Source organism: Aethalodelphis obliquidens, unplaced genomic scaffold (genome assembly GCF_003676395.1).
Source record: "Aethalodelphis obliquidens isolate GAN/ISIS:26980383/991018 unplaced genomic scaffold, ASM367639v1 scaffold15, whole genome shotgun sequence".
In the NCBI taxonomy this organism is placed as follows: domain Eukaryota; kingdom Metazoa; phylum Chordata; class Mammalia; order Artiodactyla; family Delphinidae; genus Aethalodelphis; species Aethalodelphis obliquidens.
Window position 1 is genome coordinate 8,446,049 of NW_020837959.1, and position 15,469 is coordinate 8,461,517.

At 41.9% G+C, this 15,469-nt stretch overlaps 1 protein-coding gene across 6 annotated transcripts in view; it reads right to left on the reverse strand.

Annotated features, from left to right (window-relative positions):
* Positions 1-280: 280 nt before the first annotated feature.
* The window catches only part of TPP2 (tripeptidyl peptidase 2), a 68,240-nt gene continuing 53,051 nt past the window's right edge, over positions 281-15,469 (reverse strand). For 4 of the 6 annotated variants that reach the window (XM_027115878.1, XM_027115877.1, XM_027115880.1 and 1 more), the window contains 6 exons: positions 11,454-11,605; positions 10,020-10,116; positions 8,891-9,021; positions 5,242-5,449; positions 2,963-3,082; positions 281-1,217 (listed from right to left, as the gene is read on the reverse strand). In XM_027115878.1, coding sequence (XP_026971679.1) covers positions 1,128-1,217; positions 2,963-3,082; positions 5,242-5,449; positions 8,891-9,021; positions 10,020-10,116; positions 11,454-11,605 — 798 coding nt within the window. In that variant the 3' untranslated portion in view covers positions 281-1,127. Of the gene's footprint in view, positions 1,218-2,962; positions 3,083-5,241; positions 5,450-8,879; positions 9,022-10,019; positions 10,117-11,453; positions 11,606-15,469 lie in introns of those variants that run through there. The other 2 variants (XR_003434643.1, XM_027115879.1) reach the window with 2 other exon arrangements.

The window sequence follows — 15,469 nt, forward strand, 5'->3', positions numbered from 1 at the left end:
GCTATAAGACAGTAGAGGCCTTTTAATATTGTCTACGTGTGCTTATTTTACGGAGGAAGGATGAAAGAAGTATAGTAGCCAGAGAGATAAAAATAAAAAATTAAACCTACACAAAAGTTAATCACATAATAAGATTCGGAAATATATTCAAATAATTGCAAGACTATAAGAAACATTATAAATTATTTCATGTTGAATTTTTTGTCTATGGATTTAATGTATTATTCCTTTCTGTTCTAACCCCAAATTTTATTTATGAAAAATTAAGACCAACTTTAAGAACCTTCAATATTCACTTTTATTATTTATAAAAAAATTAAGGTATGAGAGTGCATATGGTGTACTGCGATCTTGGGTTTGCACATTTATTCATGTGTTTACATTATTTCAACTTTAATAAACATACCATATATGTATCTTTACAATACCTGATACAGATTTAAGCTGTCTGGCACTTATACATGTATTATTAGTTCATTCTGATGCTCTGCATGTCAAGAAGATGTTAAAAATGATTGGCCTGAAATAACTCCAAGATGAAGACTGATTGAAGCAGTTATGCTCCAGCGTTTGCCACAAATTTATTTGTGCCGGTTTTATTTTCTCCCCTTAATTGAATGTAAACGTTTGCCAAAAAAAAAAAAAAAAAAAAAAAATCTGGAAATGAAGTTCTGTTACTTTTTAGTCTAATAAATAATTTTAGCTACGCTTAATGTAGCTTTTTTAAGGCCTTCATACAATTGAAAAAAATTAAAGTCGCACATGTTAAAACCCTGTTCATTTATAAAATAAAAAATAGAATTTTATAGGTTTGCAGTTAAAAGTTACTGTTCAAAACCTCTCATGCATGTAACAGCTGCAATCCAACTGAAAGTCCTTGGTGCTGGCAGCCAGGGCACAGCCCGCTGCCAGCAATGTGAGGCATTAAGAAAACACCATGATGTCAGAGGTCTAGATTTACATGTATTAAGCCACACGCCAGCAAATTCTCTGATAAATACACATCATTTTAATAATCAGTATTTGATAGCAGATGAAAACATGCATTAGACTAAAAATGCCACAAATTTGTTTTTATATCCATTCACTATAAAACTTTTTTAAAATTTAAAGTCTTGGTTCCTATTTTAGAATACAGAGTAATCAGGAGGATACATGATGGGGAGCCAGTTTTCGGTAAAAGACGCACAATGGGTCCATCCAAGCAGCTTCATCAGCTGTAATAAAACACACACAATTATTAAAGAACAGATGTTTCAGGCTCAGCATTTAGGGTAAATTCTGTATTAAATATTTAGTCGTAATAAAGAAGCAGCAGGTAGAACTTTCCTTCCATCAACTCACCCACAACCTTCCTTCCGCCCGACCCGCCTATCCTAGCGATTATCATCACCCCTGCCGACCCTCCTGCCTTCCCATCGACTTGACATGACTGGCTCCTTTCCTTCCGACCACCCTAGTTTCCTTTCCCTCACTCTTCCTGAGTGCCTACGGTAGTCAAACACTGTTCTAGGCATTAGGAAAAAGCACTGAACTCACTTCCCACTTTCAGGAAACTTAAGTTCTATGCAGGAAAGCCAAACAGAAAGTCAGCAAGCTAATGAACAGATAATAAATAAGTAAATAATAAGAAATGTATCAGGTATATAGTAAAAATAAAACTTGCTATAATACAGACTGGGAAGTGAGATGGTCAAGAAAGGGATCTCTGAGGTGACACTTAAGCTGAAATCTGAGTGACAAGAAGAAACCTACTCTGTGAAAATCTGGGGAAGAGCTCTCCATGCAGCTGGAAGAGCTGGGTCCTCGAGAGGGAAAGGGTGCGCTGTGTCAGCCAAGCAGAGAGGAGGCTGGGACGGCAGAAGCAGAGTGAGGACGCGGGAGTGTGATATGAGATGCAGCTGGAGAGGCCGCTGGCAGGGGCCAGACCACACGGGCCTTACAGGCCACGGGGAGGAGTTTGGATTTTACTCTAAATGTGACGGAGCTTCACCAGGAGGGGTCTAAAGCCATCTTTTCTGGCTGCTGTGTGGAGAACAGACAGCAGGCGAGCAGAGTGGAGGGGAGACAAGTTATGAAACATCCCCTGGTGTGAGCATCTGGGTGGATCGCGGGCTTCACAAATGTAAGAGCTCAGTTCACAGCCTACGTGATGAGAAGACATTAAGTTCCAGAAAGAACTCTCTCAGCCTCCTCAAAGATCTGAAGAAGTGAATTTGAAATGTCTTACAATTTGAACTGACAGAAAAGGTCTGAGAGTAAAGATAACCTATAGTTTACTCTAATTACCAGAAATTGCCCCAGGAACCTACAGGTGAGTTTTACGTCCAAAGAATACCTTCAATATGAAGACCAGACCCTCGGCCGCCTTTGGCAGGACCAGCGTACCCCAACCTCCATATACCCTTTAAGCATAAACCAACTATACGTGTACAAAGACAAGGCTAGGCTGAAACAATTTCTTGGGGTTCAGTGAGTTCTTACAGTTGACACTTAATTTGTGCAGAGAGCTCAACCACAGAACTTCCCTGCATATAATACGTGGTAAAATAAAAAATGGCCTATCGTGTCAAATGAAGAATAAAATCAAACATAAACTCTAGAAGTTCAACTGTTTTAGAACTGAGCCAACACGTATTTAAAAGAAATCATCTGCTTCCTTCATAAAGGAAACCTGTCTTCTAACTACACAAAATATGCAATGCATTTTGCCTATGTTGAAAACACTAGAAGCTAAAAATATAGGTTTTCTGGACAGGAGTGAAAAATGTTTTAAAAATTTAAACAGCTTACTGACTACATTTCATGCATTTATTTTATAGTTCACATTATGTTAACTAGACTAATAATTAGTCACGATAAAGTTGGTACTGTTTTATCACTACCGTAAGGCTTTCTAACTATCTTGTCACTCTACAATATTGAAATGATACCCAACAGTGGCAATTTTAATATCACTTACTTGAATACAATTTTTCCAGTTTTCTTTTGTTGGTTTTTCTTCCACAAGTTTAGTTGCAAATTTAAGGCCTCTCCCATACATTTTACTTACGAAGGCATGCTTGTATGCAAATGTCAAAACCTACAACGTAAAACAAGATACAGCTCATCTACAAAATATTTACAATTTAAGGCATATTGCTTTAATAATGAAAGAACTGGACTTCCCTGGTGGCGCAGTGGTTAAGAATCCACCTGCCGATGCAGGGGACACGGGTTCGATCCCTGGTCCGGGAAGATCCCACATGCTGCGGAGCAACTAAGCCCGTGCGCCACAACTACTGAGCCTGGGTGCCACAACTACTGAAGCCTGTGCACCTAGACCCCGTGCTCCGCAACGAGAGAAGCCACTGCAACGAGAAGCCTGCACACCGCAACGAAGAGTGGCCCCCGCTCGCTGCAACTAGAGAAAGCCCGCGTGCAGCAACAAAGACCCAACGCAGCCAAAAGTAAATAAATAAAAATCAAAGAAAAAATAATAAAGAAGAAAAATAATAAAAGAATTGAGGCTTTAACAGAAGTGTAGCTTTTCAAATGAACATGTTACATCAAGTAAATTTTAACAACTTTTTAAAACAACAATTAACATCTTTAAAAGAGCTGGGTATCCCACAGAACAGATAATCTATTTGGGGAAAGAAAGCTATTATGATAAATCACTAGCTGTTGGAATCCATACCAAAATACCTCTATGCAAAAGAAAGCAGAGCTAACATAAGTGATAACAAAATTGCAAGTTAGACGTACAAAACTACAGAGTCACTATAAATTACCAAAATTGCGAAAGAGGATAAAAGTAAACAAATGAAGTGTCATATTATATAAACATGTTCTTACTTTCAACTGCTTCCTTTTGTACAAGTTTTCTACCTTTAATTACTGCATTTGTCAAAAATACTCGTAAGCATTTGTTTATATCTTTAGTCTCCACTTTTAGAATGTGCAGCATGTCCTCAAAGAAAGGAATCCTGTCACACTTACCTGTATTCTAGAGACAAGGAAAGGGCTCAACAACTGTTGCTACAGACACAGTAAACAGGTGATATAATGCACACCCCTAACATAAGAGCGCTGCGGCAAGAACAGAATTCTTTATAACAGCTTTACTGTGATTCTCATCAAGTGTCTATCGACTTGATGCCGGACCAGGCTCTTATTCATCTTCTTCCCAGCAGCGGGCGCAGTGTCTGGCACACAGCAGACACGAGATAACTTTGTTAGTAGTAACAGCAAGTATTGCTGACGTCCTTCCACGTACGTGATACTCATTCATAAAATCCCATGGTACGCAGCACCACAGTCCCACATGAGCATTCGGTCACCCGCCTACAGTCACACAGGTCAAAGCGGCAGGGGCAGAATCCAAGCTCCAGGGGCCTGATTTCAGATCCAAATTCTTAACCTCTGGTGCTGCTTCCTTCAGTTTCTGGAACATTACTGAGTTCCTTCTATAAAAGCACTACTGAACTGAGGTGGAACAACCTGAAGCAGATAGGAAGAATTTTCTCCTACTTCAGAAGTCTTTACTACCGATCACCATAGTTAATCTTGAAAACAAGCACCTGTCTCCTAAAAAACTGCCACAGTTTGTGCTGGAAGAAGAATTCCACTGATTACATTTCCTTTTTTCTTCCTTTATGTCCAGAAGAAAGGAAGACTGGCAAATACCTGTAGCTATATAATCTCTACTGTTAAGAATTATAGTAGAGAGCTAGAAGGCATTTTACATGTTTTTATAATCTAAACCCAAAAAGCTCATCAATGTTACTTTTTCTACACTGGGCTTTAAAAATTGATCAGGTACAAATCAAGATGATAGTTATTTAGAAGTTAAAGAGTTTGGAGAGAAATAACAAATATCTAAACTAACCAGAATACCGCCATCTCCATCCCTGACAAAGGAGCACAGGGACAGGTGTGGGAAGGTACGAAGACAGCTTTCAGACGCCCTTAATTTTAGCTGATACATAAATGGCTTAACCAAAAGCCCGCCACACACGCTCTCCAACTGTTTCCCCAGCTAGCGTGGTCCACCAGCCACTGTGCGGACAGACCAAACAACGGTCAAGTGGTTTCAAAGCCGGGAAGACCAGGGAGGCCTCACTAAGCACCTCATCTTCTTCGGAGCCCAGCTCAGCCTCGTTCCATTTATCCTCGTCCTCTCTGGCCGGGCCCGCTGGGCACAAGGGATCTGGGATGCACCCCCAAGAACTGCAGCGAAACAAGAAGGAGAAAGGGTACCTTACTGTCGAAAAGATCAGTCCATTTTGTAGCTTCCCAGAAAGTTTCCGTCAGAGAATCCAGGGCGCTCTCTCCCTCCTCCTCTCTCCCTTCCAGGTCGCCTGATGCAGCCCCGTCCTCCTCCCGGGTCTGGAGAAGGTGGTCGGCCAGGGCACAGCCTTTCCTACACAGGGCGTCTACGAGCGTCGACTTCTGCTTGTCCATGTCACTGTGTGCCAAACCAACACATTCCACAGATCAGGAGAGCATCTTTAAAAGTACAGCCTCACCCGAAATTAACCTCATGCCTTCTCTGCCTAAGATTCACAATGCAGGAATGTGGTGTAGCCATGGAGAGACATCTGCATTGCGCAACACACGAGCCGCTGTGTTCCACACACAGATTAAATGAGTTAGGATCGCTGTAATCGGTTGAAACAGCATGCCATGCACAACAGAGGGGAAAGACCATTGGGTCAATTCTGTCAGCTAAGAAACTCTTAGAACAGTATCTTCTAAGTGTTTCAACTTCTTATGTCAGTCGTTACATACTTGTGCAGTCGTGAACTATCACGCATACACAGAGCAAAGGAATACAAGGCTTACTCTAGCATTTTAACACATTAACTCATTTATACTCAAAATAACTCTATGAGCAAGAGACCATCAGTTGCCTCTATTTTGCAAAGGAGGAAATCGAGGCACAGAGAGATCAGGCGATCTGTTCAAGGTCCCACAATTAGGGAGCGGCAGATCCAGGACTCCGAGCTCTGCGGCTGGTCCTGGAACCCCTGCTCTTAATCGCCGGGGCCACCTGCCTTGCTTCAGGCAGGCAGCTTTGTTTCTGATGTGTTCCAATGCCCAGAACAATGCCTGGCACGGAACAGACACTCAGTAAATTGCTGCTGAATGAAATACAGTAACAGCCTACACTCCTGGGACAGTACCGGCCCCTCGAATGCTTATTTGACGCATCCTGCCCAACTCCTGTCAGATACGTCTAAAGACGAGGATTACAAGTGCTGAGAAGATGACCAGGAGGCACTCAGATATGGGATGAACAAACTGTCTACCGGTCAGCATGATTCTGAAGGACCCAGAGTGAAACGTGCCGCCTATGAAATCCGCTGGGACTGTAAAATCAACAATTTGTACAAAAGACAATTAAAATAAGAAGAGGAAAAAAAACCCCAACACAACGCCAATAACCTGCTACAACCTAAGTTACCCACCTTAATACATTTGCAATGCAGATGAAATTATGCCTAAAAGATGCCCAAGAGTTTATGAGCAAAGAGTTTCAAAGTTTAAAAGAGCCAACTCTCACTCTCTTTCCTGGGAAGCGTTTCTGGGGACTTGAAGTGCTTGGTCACTGTGGACTTCAGAACAGAAGGATGGACGGGCTTTCATTTACTGAGTCCCTCCTTACCCCACCACCTCTCAGATGCCAGGTGGCGCCTGAAATGTCTCGGCAGTACTTCACTCATGCTCTACAGCAGCCTCAGCAGTCAAGCGTTATCCCCACGTTGTGAGGGAGAACGGGGGCCGTGGAACACAACTGGGCAGGCAGGGCAGGTCTGGATATCCACTCACCTACGGCATCCCGACTGACTGTCCTGGCCGCCCAGAGGAGGGCTGCAGGATGCAGAGCTTGGAGGGCGAGCTGGGGTGACAGGTGTGCTGGACTCGCCAGACCTGGATTGAATCACCTTTAAGACCCCTTTCTATTTCCGCATTCTCTGATCCAATAACCTAAATTCCACGTATCTGGAATGTTCTCTTCCTACCCTCTTCTAACTTTGAACTGACCTGCTCGGATTAAATACCTATTAATCCATGATGGTTTCCCTGCTCTCCTTCCCAACGTCTTTCACAGTTTAAAATACTTATTATAACTGTTTTTTTGTTTTTTTTTTTTTGCAGTACGCGGGCCTCTCACTGCTGTGGCCTCTCCCATTGCGGAGCACAGGCTCCAGACGCGCAGGCTCAGTGGCCGTGGCTAACGGGTGCAGCCGCTCTGCGGCATGTGGGATCTTCCCGGACCGGGGCACGAACCCGTGTCCCCTGCAGCGGCAGGCGGACTCTCAACCACTGCGCCACCAGAGAAGCCCCTCTATTATATCTGTTAATCACATTCCATCTAGCAATTATCATCTTCTGTATTAGGCTGTATGTTTTCTAAGAGTAGAGAGTGTCTTGTTCATTTTTTTTTTACATCCCTCTCAGTGGTACTACATACAGTGCTTGGTCAATAAATCTCTCTGAATCAAAGTTAGTTAGGGACTGATCAAGATGGTAATAGCTATATTTTAGGAAGTAACTTCAATTAGATACTTTAGTGGACTAAGTAAACTGCAGTTTAATTAAAACTTAGATCCCCTACAAAAAGTTAGTATTTTTAAGATTACAAAATGGCCATCTTGCAATTTTTGAAACGAGTGACTTAAGCGAAAGCAGCTGGAAATGAGAAATCCATGCCCCATTTAATCCTTTGTATATAACTGGCATTTCATAATATATATAACTGGCATTTCATAATGCATATAACTCGCATTTGTATATAACTGGCATTTCATAAATGGTGGCTGCACCATCCACTATTATTATTAGCAACAACAAAACAGCAATGTTTCGAGAAGGTTCCTTTGGAAAGTGTGAAAGGGTGCTGACAATGGCCAAGAACGTATTTTGAACAAATTTTATTCCGCTTGAACACTGCTGCTTGTAAGATTCGTTAAGACCTGTAATATCAGTATAAACGATGCAAGGTCAAGAGTTCTAGCAGTTTAAAATCAAGCGTTTTGTATGTATATAAAAAAAATTCTGACCGAAGCAAATGGAATCTTTAAGGGAAACTACCATATTTTCAGGCAGCCTGCACGGTTTCAGTTTATTATTAGTTACAATAACGCTAAGAGGAGGAAACTTCTACCCTTGTAAGTTAAGGACCCCCAGGGTTGGAAATAAACCAAAGTGACAGAGGGGAGACTGGTACTGGGAGTGTGGGAGTGTTATCAGGAGATGATGGTAGGAGTTCGTGGAAGGGTGAACGGGAAAGCCGCCGGACCGTCACACCAGCAAGCGGAAACCACACTCTCGCACGGATGGAGCCTTACAAACGCATAAACCCAGCTACGCGTCTGTTGTACACATCACGTTACAGTTTCCTAAGGCTAAAGTATAATCCCCCCACCCTTGTTCTCAAGTAGTACTGTAAACCCAGTTTCATAAACTGAAGTTGCCAGATAATGGCTTTAACCCAATGTGATTTCTTATCACTTTACTAATAAGCATATAAACTAAATTTGGAGCCTGTCACGCTATTGGTCAATCAACACTTGAAAAATTAATTTTACAGGGTGCTCTGTGCTTCCCTCTCCATGTGTCCAGTTCACACATATCCCCCAAATGGCTGGACTGCTTGATCACAGCCACTCAAATCTCTCCACCATGACAGCACCTGATGGTGGAGGAAGCAAACGACTTTTCTTTTGCTTAATCTTAAACGACTGGAGAAAATTACTATAAGATATTTAAGGATGGAGTATCCCCAAATCGGTAACTCCAATGATAAGGATATAAAAAATACCAGAAAAGAAGGATATTTTCAATAATTAAAAAAAGTAACTAAGAAATGAGATGCAAGAAAGAGTATTTACTGGTTAGGTACTTTTTTATAATAGCTGCATCGGGCCTGGGGTCAGTCTTCATCGCAATATAAACTGCTAGGGCCGTTTGATCTATATGAGAAATAACAGCATTTGCAGCTTCGACAATTTCATTAAGCCTTTTCATTCGTTCCTGGGGAGGAAAAAAAAAGAAGAAATAAGAAAAAAATGGATGTATCCATGAGCCTCCTGACGCATTTCACTTCTGTTGGTCATGCCCGTGAGAGTTAGGACTCCCGTGGTGCGGGACCAGGTAGGCTGTGCAGCCCAGGGGCTCTGCACTAGCTCCTGGTGTGACCTTTACGACGGTCAGCATCTCTAGAAAACCTGAGCTCAGACGGGAAAATACCTACCCTACACCCCCCACTGGCGCTGAATGGAGTAATAAGCAAGATAACGAAGTTCACAGAAATATAAACTGTTTTCTACAGAGGCAGCTCTTTCCTTGGGTAACTTAAAAGTTCAGAAATGTGATCAGCTATGTTACCCCAGTCCCACAGCACATGAAAACAGAAGTAAAAAAAAGCACCAGCTGATGAGACAAATTCTAATTTATTACTGAAACCTCCGAAATGAGAGTAAACAGGAACAGAAGCAACAGAGTCTCACTATGGGCCCCGGGCTGTCCTGGCGTCCTCAGCAGTTCAGCTCCTCACAGGGCCTGCGGGCTCACACTCAACCCTTGGTGACTCTTGATTGGTTATGGCCACAAGCACTTTCTACAGCCAGGACTCCCAGTGAGAGCTGGTCCACTGAGGACAGCTGGGAGCTACACAGCCAATTCTCAGAAATCAGAAACGAAGTTAGCCAAGGTAGTGCAGAGGAGCTCCGCTTTTGCTGCAGGCGCCTGAGACTCCAGCAGGCCACGACCACGGCCTTCTGCTCCCGGCTCTTCAGGTCAAGGTCAGAAAAGCCACCCTTAGGGTTTCCTATCTACTTCTCCTCCCACTGACCAAACGTGAGTCCTGAGTCAGCTTAATGAAAATAGCTCAACAGAACATTCAATCTGAGGTGACACGTTTTCAGTCGGCAAGAAGAGAAGACAAAGACTGCCCCCTTATTCCAAAGGCAAACCTCATCTAATACTGCAAACAAAATAAGAGACTCAGAGTAAAATCGAACACGCCCAACCTTTTCAGCATCCAACTGATGAAGTCGTGCAACGTACAGAGGGAGATAATTAGGGTATGTTTCCTTCAATTCATTATAAATGTCACTAGAATCCAGCCTACATGTGTAAGAAAGAGAAACAGTCATTATTTCAGTTCTTTTAGAAAGAAAATAATTTCTGTCTTTCCTATTACTTCACATTGTTTTAAAGTTCCAGACAATAACCTAAGGTACCAATCTGAAATATAATCACTGACAAAGACTGTATTTATTTGCAGGCAGTATAAATATGCTACCGAGAAAACAAAACAAAACAAAAAATCAAACTGGAAATTATTTCATTTATGAGTTCAGTAAGATGGTCAGATGAAAGTAAGCATCGACAGCTTTCCTACATACCATCTATAATTAGATTTATCAACGGGAGGGAAAAAAACATTCAAAAACAGTTAAGAAAGATTAAAAGATCTAGAAATGCCTAAGACCTACAAAGAAGGAAAATTTACACTGTTTTGGAAGAATCTGAAGTCTTGAATGAACAAAGAGACAGATGTTCCACGTTCCCAGCTGGGGAAGCTGAAGAAACTACATCTGTTCTTACTGACTCCATGGTGGGAGGAACAGCAGCAGAGCAGAGGCCGCGGTTTGCCCCGCCTGGCGGGAAACCACGGCGGGGCCTGCGTTCTCAGCAGTGCCCACCTGGCAGACCCTCTGCGTCGCCGGCGGGGGCTGAGCAGGAGAGAGCCCCTGCCTCTCAACGGAATTCACCCAGAACTTGGCCTCAGCAGCAGGCCGCGGGGCTGGGGTGCCGGCCGACATGTGCCAACCCCCTGCCCCTCCCAGCAGGAGAGTCCTCCAAGCCAAGGGGACGGGGAGCCTGTGGTCCTGGCTGCAGCCAGTCTGGAGGAGGCTCCGCTTCACTGAGCTGGGAGTGGGAAGAGAGTGACCTTGGCTCACATACCAGAGTCTCACTTTTCTTACTGAACTTTTGTAGATGTTCTTAAATAGGTGTTTCTCCGTTTGCTGTATGTCCTTAGGATCATTTCCAGAGGTTTAAAAAGGTTTGTTTTAAATTTGCTCGTAATCAAATAGTAACTGGAAAACCAGGACACAGTATCACTCACCTGCTACATGTATAAATACAGAGACAACTAATAATAACAGGACAATGGTTATCTTTGGAAAGGGGGCAAAAAGTGATTTATTTTCTTTTTTGTACCTTCCAATAAAATTCTCTTCCAAGAGCAGATGAGAATAAGGATTAAAATTTTAAAAATTCTTGTCACAAAAGGGAATTAAAAACTAAATATAATTACAAGAAAATTTAAAAGCACTTGCAGTCCTATCCACTGTTAACATTTCTGAATACATAGCCTTTGCATACACACACAATATTGTTGTAACTGGGAAAATAAAAGTAAACGCTTAGAGGATTAAAATTCATTTAAAACTTACTTTGTCATCCACTGAATTTTAAGATCTCGTAATGCTTCAGTAAACTCTTCTTTTAAATCTTTCTCTTTTTCTGAATCTTTTTCTTTCTCTTTGCTGCCATTCTTAGTCTTTGTTGGTGGAGATATTAGGTAGTAATGAACAGGTATTACATCCTGTGAAAAATGAACGTGGAGAGACAGTCTTAGATTAACATCCTTAATATTCCTTATTTAAAAATCTTCAAAAAAGAAAAAAAAATCTTCAATAGCCGAACAGCACGTAACATCAGCTGCACTTGAGCGGTACTACACTGTATTTCAGATTCTAAGGGCCAAAATACATCTAAAGTTCCAATCTGAGATCAAAGTAATTTTCTCCCAAACTTTAAAGCTAATGCTTCTAATAACTCCTTTAAAACAAGGAAATAAGAACAAACTTTTTTCCATTTAAGTGTTATTTGGTATTCTTAGTTTTACTTGACAGACTGACTACAAAAACGTACTGAGCTTTCACATTTTACATCTGAGAAGAGAAAATAATTAAATTTTAAAGAAAGAAAGAAAAGATCTGCTTTTCTAATTAAATTTAAAGAGAAATTTCTTTCTTCATTCAGTCCACAGGACTTACTGAGCTCCCGCGGTGTGCAAGGTAATAGCTCCAAAGAGGTGAGGGACAAAGCAGACAAGGGCCTTTCACCCTCTGGGAAGACAGCCAACAAACATGTAGGTAAATAAACAACTTCAGGAACGACACGTGATACGAAGACAACAGAATAGAGTAAGGGGATAGAGCGTGACTGGTGGGTAAGGGGGGACCCATGCAGACAAAGTGGTCATGGAAACACTCTAATGGCGCCTCAGTGATCCCAAGGAATAAACGTCAATGAACCGGAATAACCAAAACGAGGAGAGGAATAGATGTGCGGGGACAAGACGAGCACCTGCAGAAACCTGAGGGGGTGTGCAGCAAGCACAGGGTTAGGTTCTGAGAAAGGGCAGCGGCCACAGTAAGTAAGCAGGGCTGACAGAGTACGGGTAAAAAAATACAGGTTTTATTCTAGGTGCCACAGGAAGAGCTGTATGCAAGGCAGTGACATGATTAAGGATTTTTGCTTTTTGTTTAAACACTTTGGTTTTTTGGTGTTTTTTTTTTTTTTTTTTTAAATAACTCTTGATACTACCTACGTGGAGAATGGATGATAGAGGCCAAAGTGGAAAAAGAGAAAACAAGTTGGGACACAGACCCAGGTGTCCTGACACTGCCTGGAACTAAAGGACAGGCTATAGAAAAGGAAGCAATAAAGGGACATGAGATGTCCCGGGAAGGCAGGACCGATGGTGGTTGCTGGTGGTATTTAAGACGAGGGGCTGAATGAGACCAGCAGGGGTGGGGGAGGGGGAAAAGAGCAAGCCCAGGAATGGTCCAAAGCTTTCCACTGTGGAGGGAGAGTCTGAGGTCACGGCAGCCCCGGGGAAAAGCCAGCACGAAGATCGAGCGTGGGCGGCTAGTGACAGCTAGCTGAAAGGCGGCGTCAGGCGGGAGAAGTAACTGTCAAACCTGACAGCACAGTGGCTGCTGATCGCCGACAGAGCAAGAGCGGCAGGGGAGGCTGGTGGGGGGCGGAGGGCGGAGGGTAAAGGCCGAGAGGGAGGTGAGAAGTAAACAGGCATGGATGGTCCTTTTGAGAAGCTTTGCTTTAAAGAGAGCAAGTGTAACTACACCTTTTTGTGTCTATTTTATTAGCACGTGAGTCTTGTGAAAAGTAATGCAGGATCTGGGAAATGAAATCACCTGTTATAGTTGCTAGATCCGTTCCTGGCACAATACTAGGTGTCCCTAATTAAATCATTATTTATTAAGACAATTTCTAAAATTCTATAGGTTTACATTAAAAACATTGCTAAACTAAAATCTTGTATTTGTTTTAATTAACAAAGTTTCTAAAATTGGAACAAATTACACTATCAAAGTTGTCAAGGCCCTATTCACATAATTTCAGAAAAAACTTTGCACAGGTTGAGTCACAAACAAGTACTGGCCCCATCTTCCCCTGAGGTGTAAATACTACATAAATATGTCCATTTTAACAATTTTCACAATTAAACTTTATTTGGGGATATAACAGTAAATATAAGCAGCTACTGTTGTAGGAGCTCTAATGAAATAGTAACCACCATTTCAGTACAACCCATTTAAAGCGCAGAAGACCACTGATGGACGAGAACCACAGAAAGCCATTTTTAGCCATTTCAGCACCACTCCCCCTTGAGGTCCGGGAGCAAGTCTGCAAGCAAAGGTCTTCAGTGAAGTGTGAGCCTGGGAAGGGGAAACAGCCCTCCCATGGGCAGGCTTCCTTCCAGTCCCTGCCACCCATCCTGCGCTCCTTCTCCAGGTTTACTCTGCTAGGTGGACACTGCCCTGAGCTTAAGCCAAGTTAAAAGGGTCTGCAACATTTGAGTGGGTAACTGACCACCAAGTTCTCACAGTAACAGCCCACTTCAGTGTCATCTGTTTAGCAGAGACAACACACCTAAGAATTAAAGGTGCAAGTGGCCTCCAACATTTACTGTTAATAGGGCCCTACTCCCTTTGCAGTCAGGCTCCTGTACCGCCCAGTGTGCTGGAATGTGCCTGCACCTGCATTCAGTGTGTGCACCCCCCTGCTGTCCCCTCCTCCTCGCCTGAGCAGGGAGAGGGACAAACCTCAGGAGGCGAGGTCTCTCTGTTGTGAGGCAATTCTTCCTCTGAGGCTCAGAGGTAAGGCATTTGCTAAGATGTTTTAGTAAAGAGAGAAAACAGAATTGAATTAAAAATGAACAATCCATTAAACTTCATCGATGATTAACAATGAACTCTAACAAAGATCTGCAAATAGAGAGAAACCATATATAATAGCAACCATAAACTATCACTAAAAATGCAAAAGAGACTGGGAAAGTTAATGATGAATGGCCTTGGGGTGGGGGGGAACCAAGATTTTGTAATCATCATTTTATATAGTAAATCTGTACCAAATTAGTAATTATAAAGGCCAGTATTATCCTATAAAATATTTCAGGACAAGAGCTACTTCTTATTACTAAATATTATGGACATGGTTGTTTTAGTCTCCAACCAAAAGAGAAATGAAGTTATTTTTCATTCATTCGTTCATTCATTCATTTATTTATTTTTGCGATACGCAGGCCTCTCACTGTTGTGGCCTCTCCCGCTGCGGAGCACAGGCTCTGGACGCGCAGGCCCAGCAGCCATGGCTCACGGGCCCAGGCGCTCCGCGGCATGTGGGATCTTCCCGGACTGGGGCACGAACCCGTGTCCCCTGCATCGGCAGGTGGACTCTCAACCACTGCGCCACCAGGGAAGCCCTATTTTTCAGTTATTTTATCATGGTCATCTGTTCTTTTTGTCAGTAAGTATTTTTACAACTCAGCTTCTCAAGGGCTTAGCATAGGGTCCACTTAACAGAAATGATTTTGTACCATTAAATCATAAGAAATCTTGATTATGATTTTAAAAGACAGTCAAAGAAGAATCTTCAGAGCAGAAATACTACGATATAAGCTCTCTATAGCAGACACTTAACAGTAAGCATATTTTTTAAGAAAAAAATCACTCCATTATTACAAAGTATTTCAACAGTGTTTGAATTGAATTGAACGATATTTAGAAAATGAAATCTATCTGCCAAACCAATAACTATTTAACAAACCACCATTTAAATTTCGGTTCAAAACATAATACCCTTAGCTCTTAAATGATTAAAAAGTATAAATTCAAATTTTTAATTCATTTACACGAACTAAAATAGCTATTTAAAAAATTAATGTCATATTTGAGTGCTATTTATGTTAAAAATAACTATATTCTTTCATATTACAATGAACTTTAAAAAGGGTAACATACACATTCAACTCAAAAGTCACTGAAACCCAGAGGACAAATCCATTGAGGATTATGTATACAAAGTTGGTATTTTGTTCAGGCAATAAATTATATATTTTGTAATGTGACTATAAAACTATATATAATAATGATTA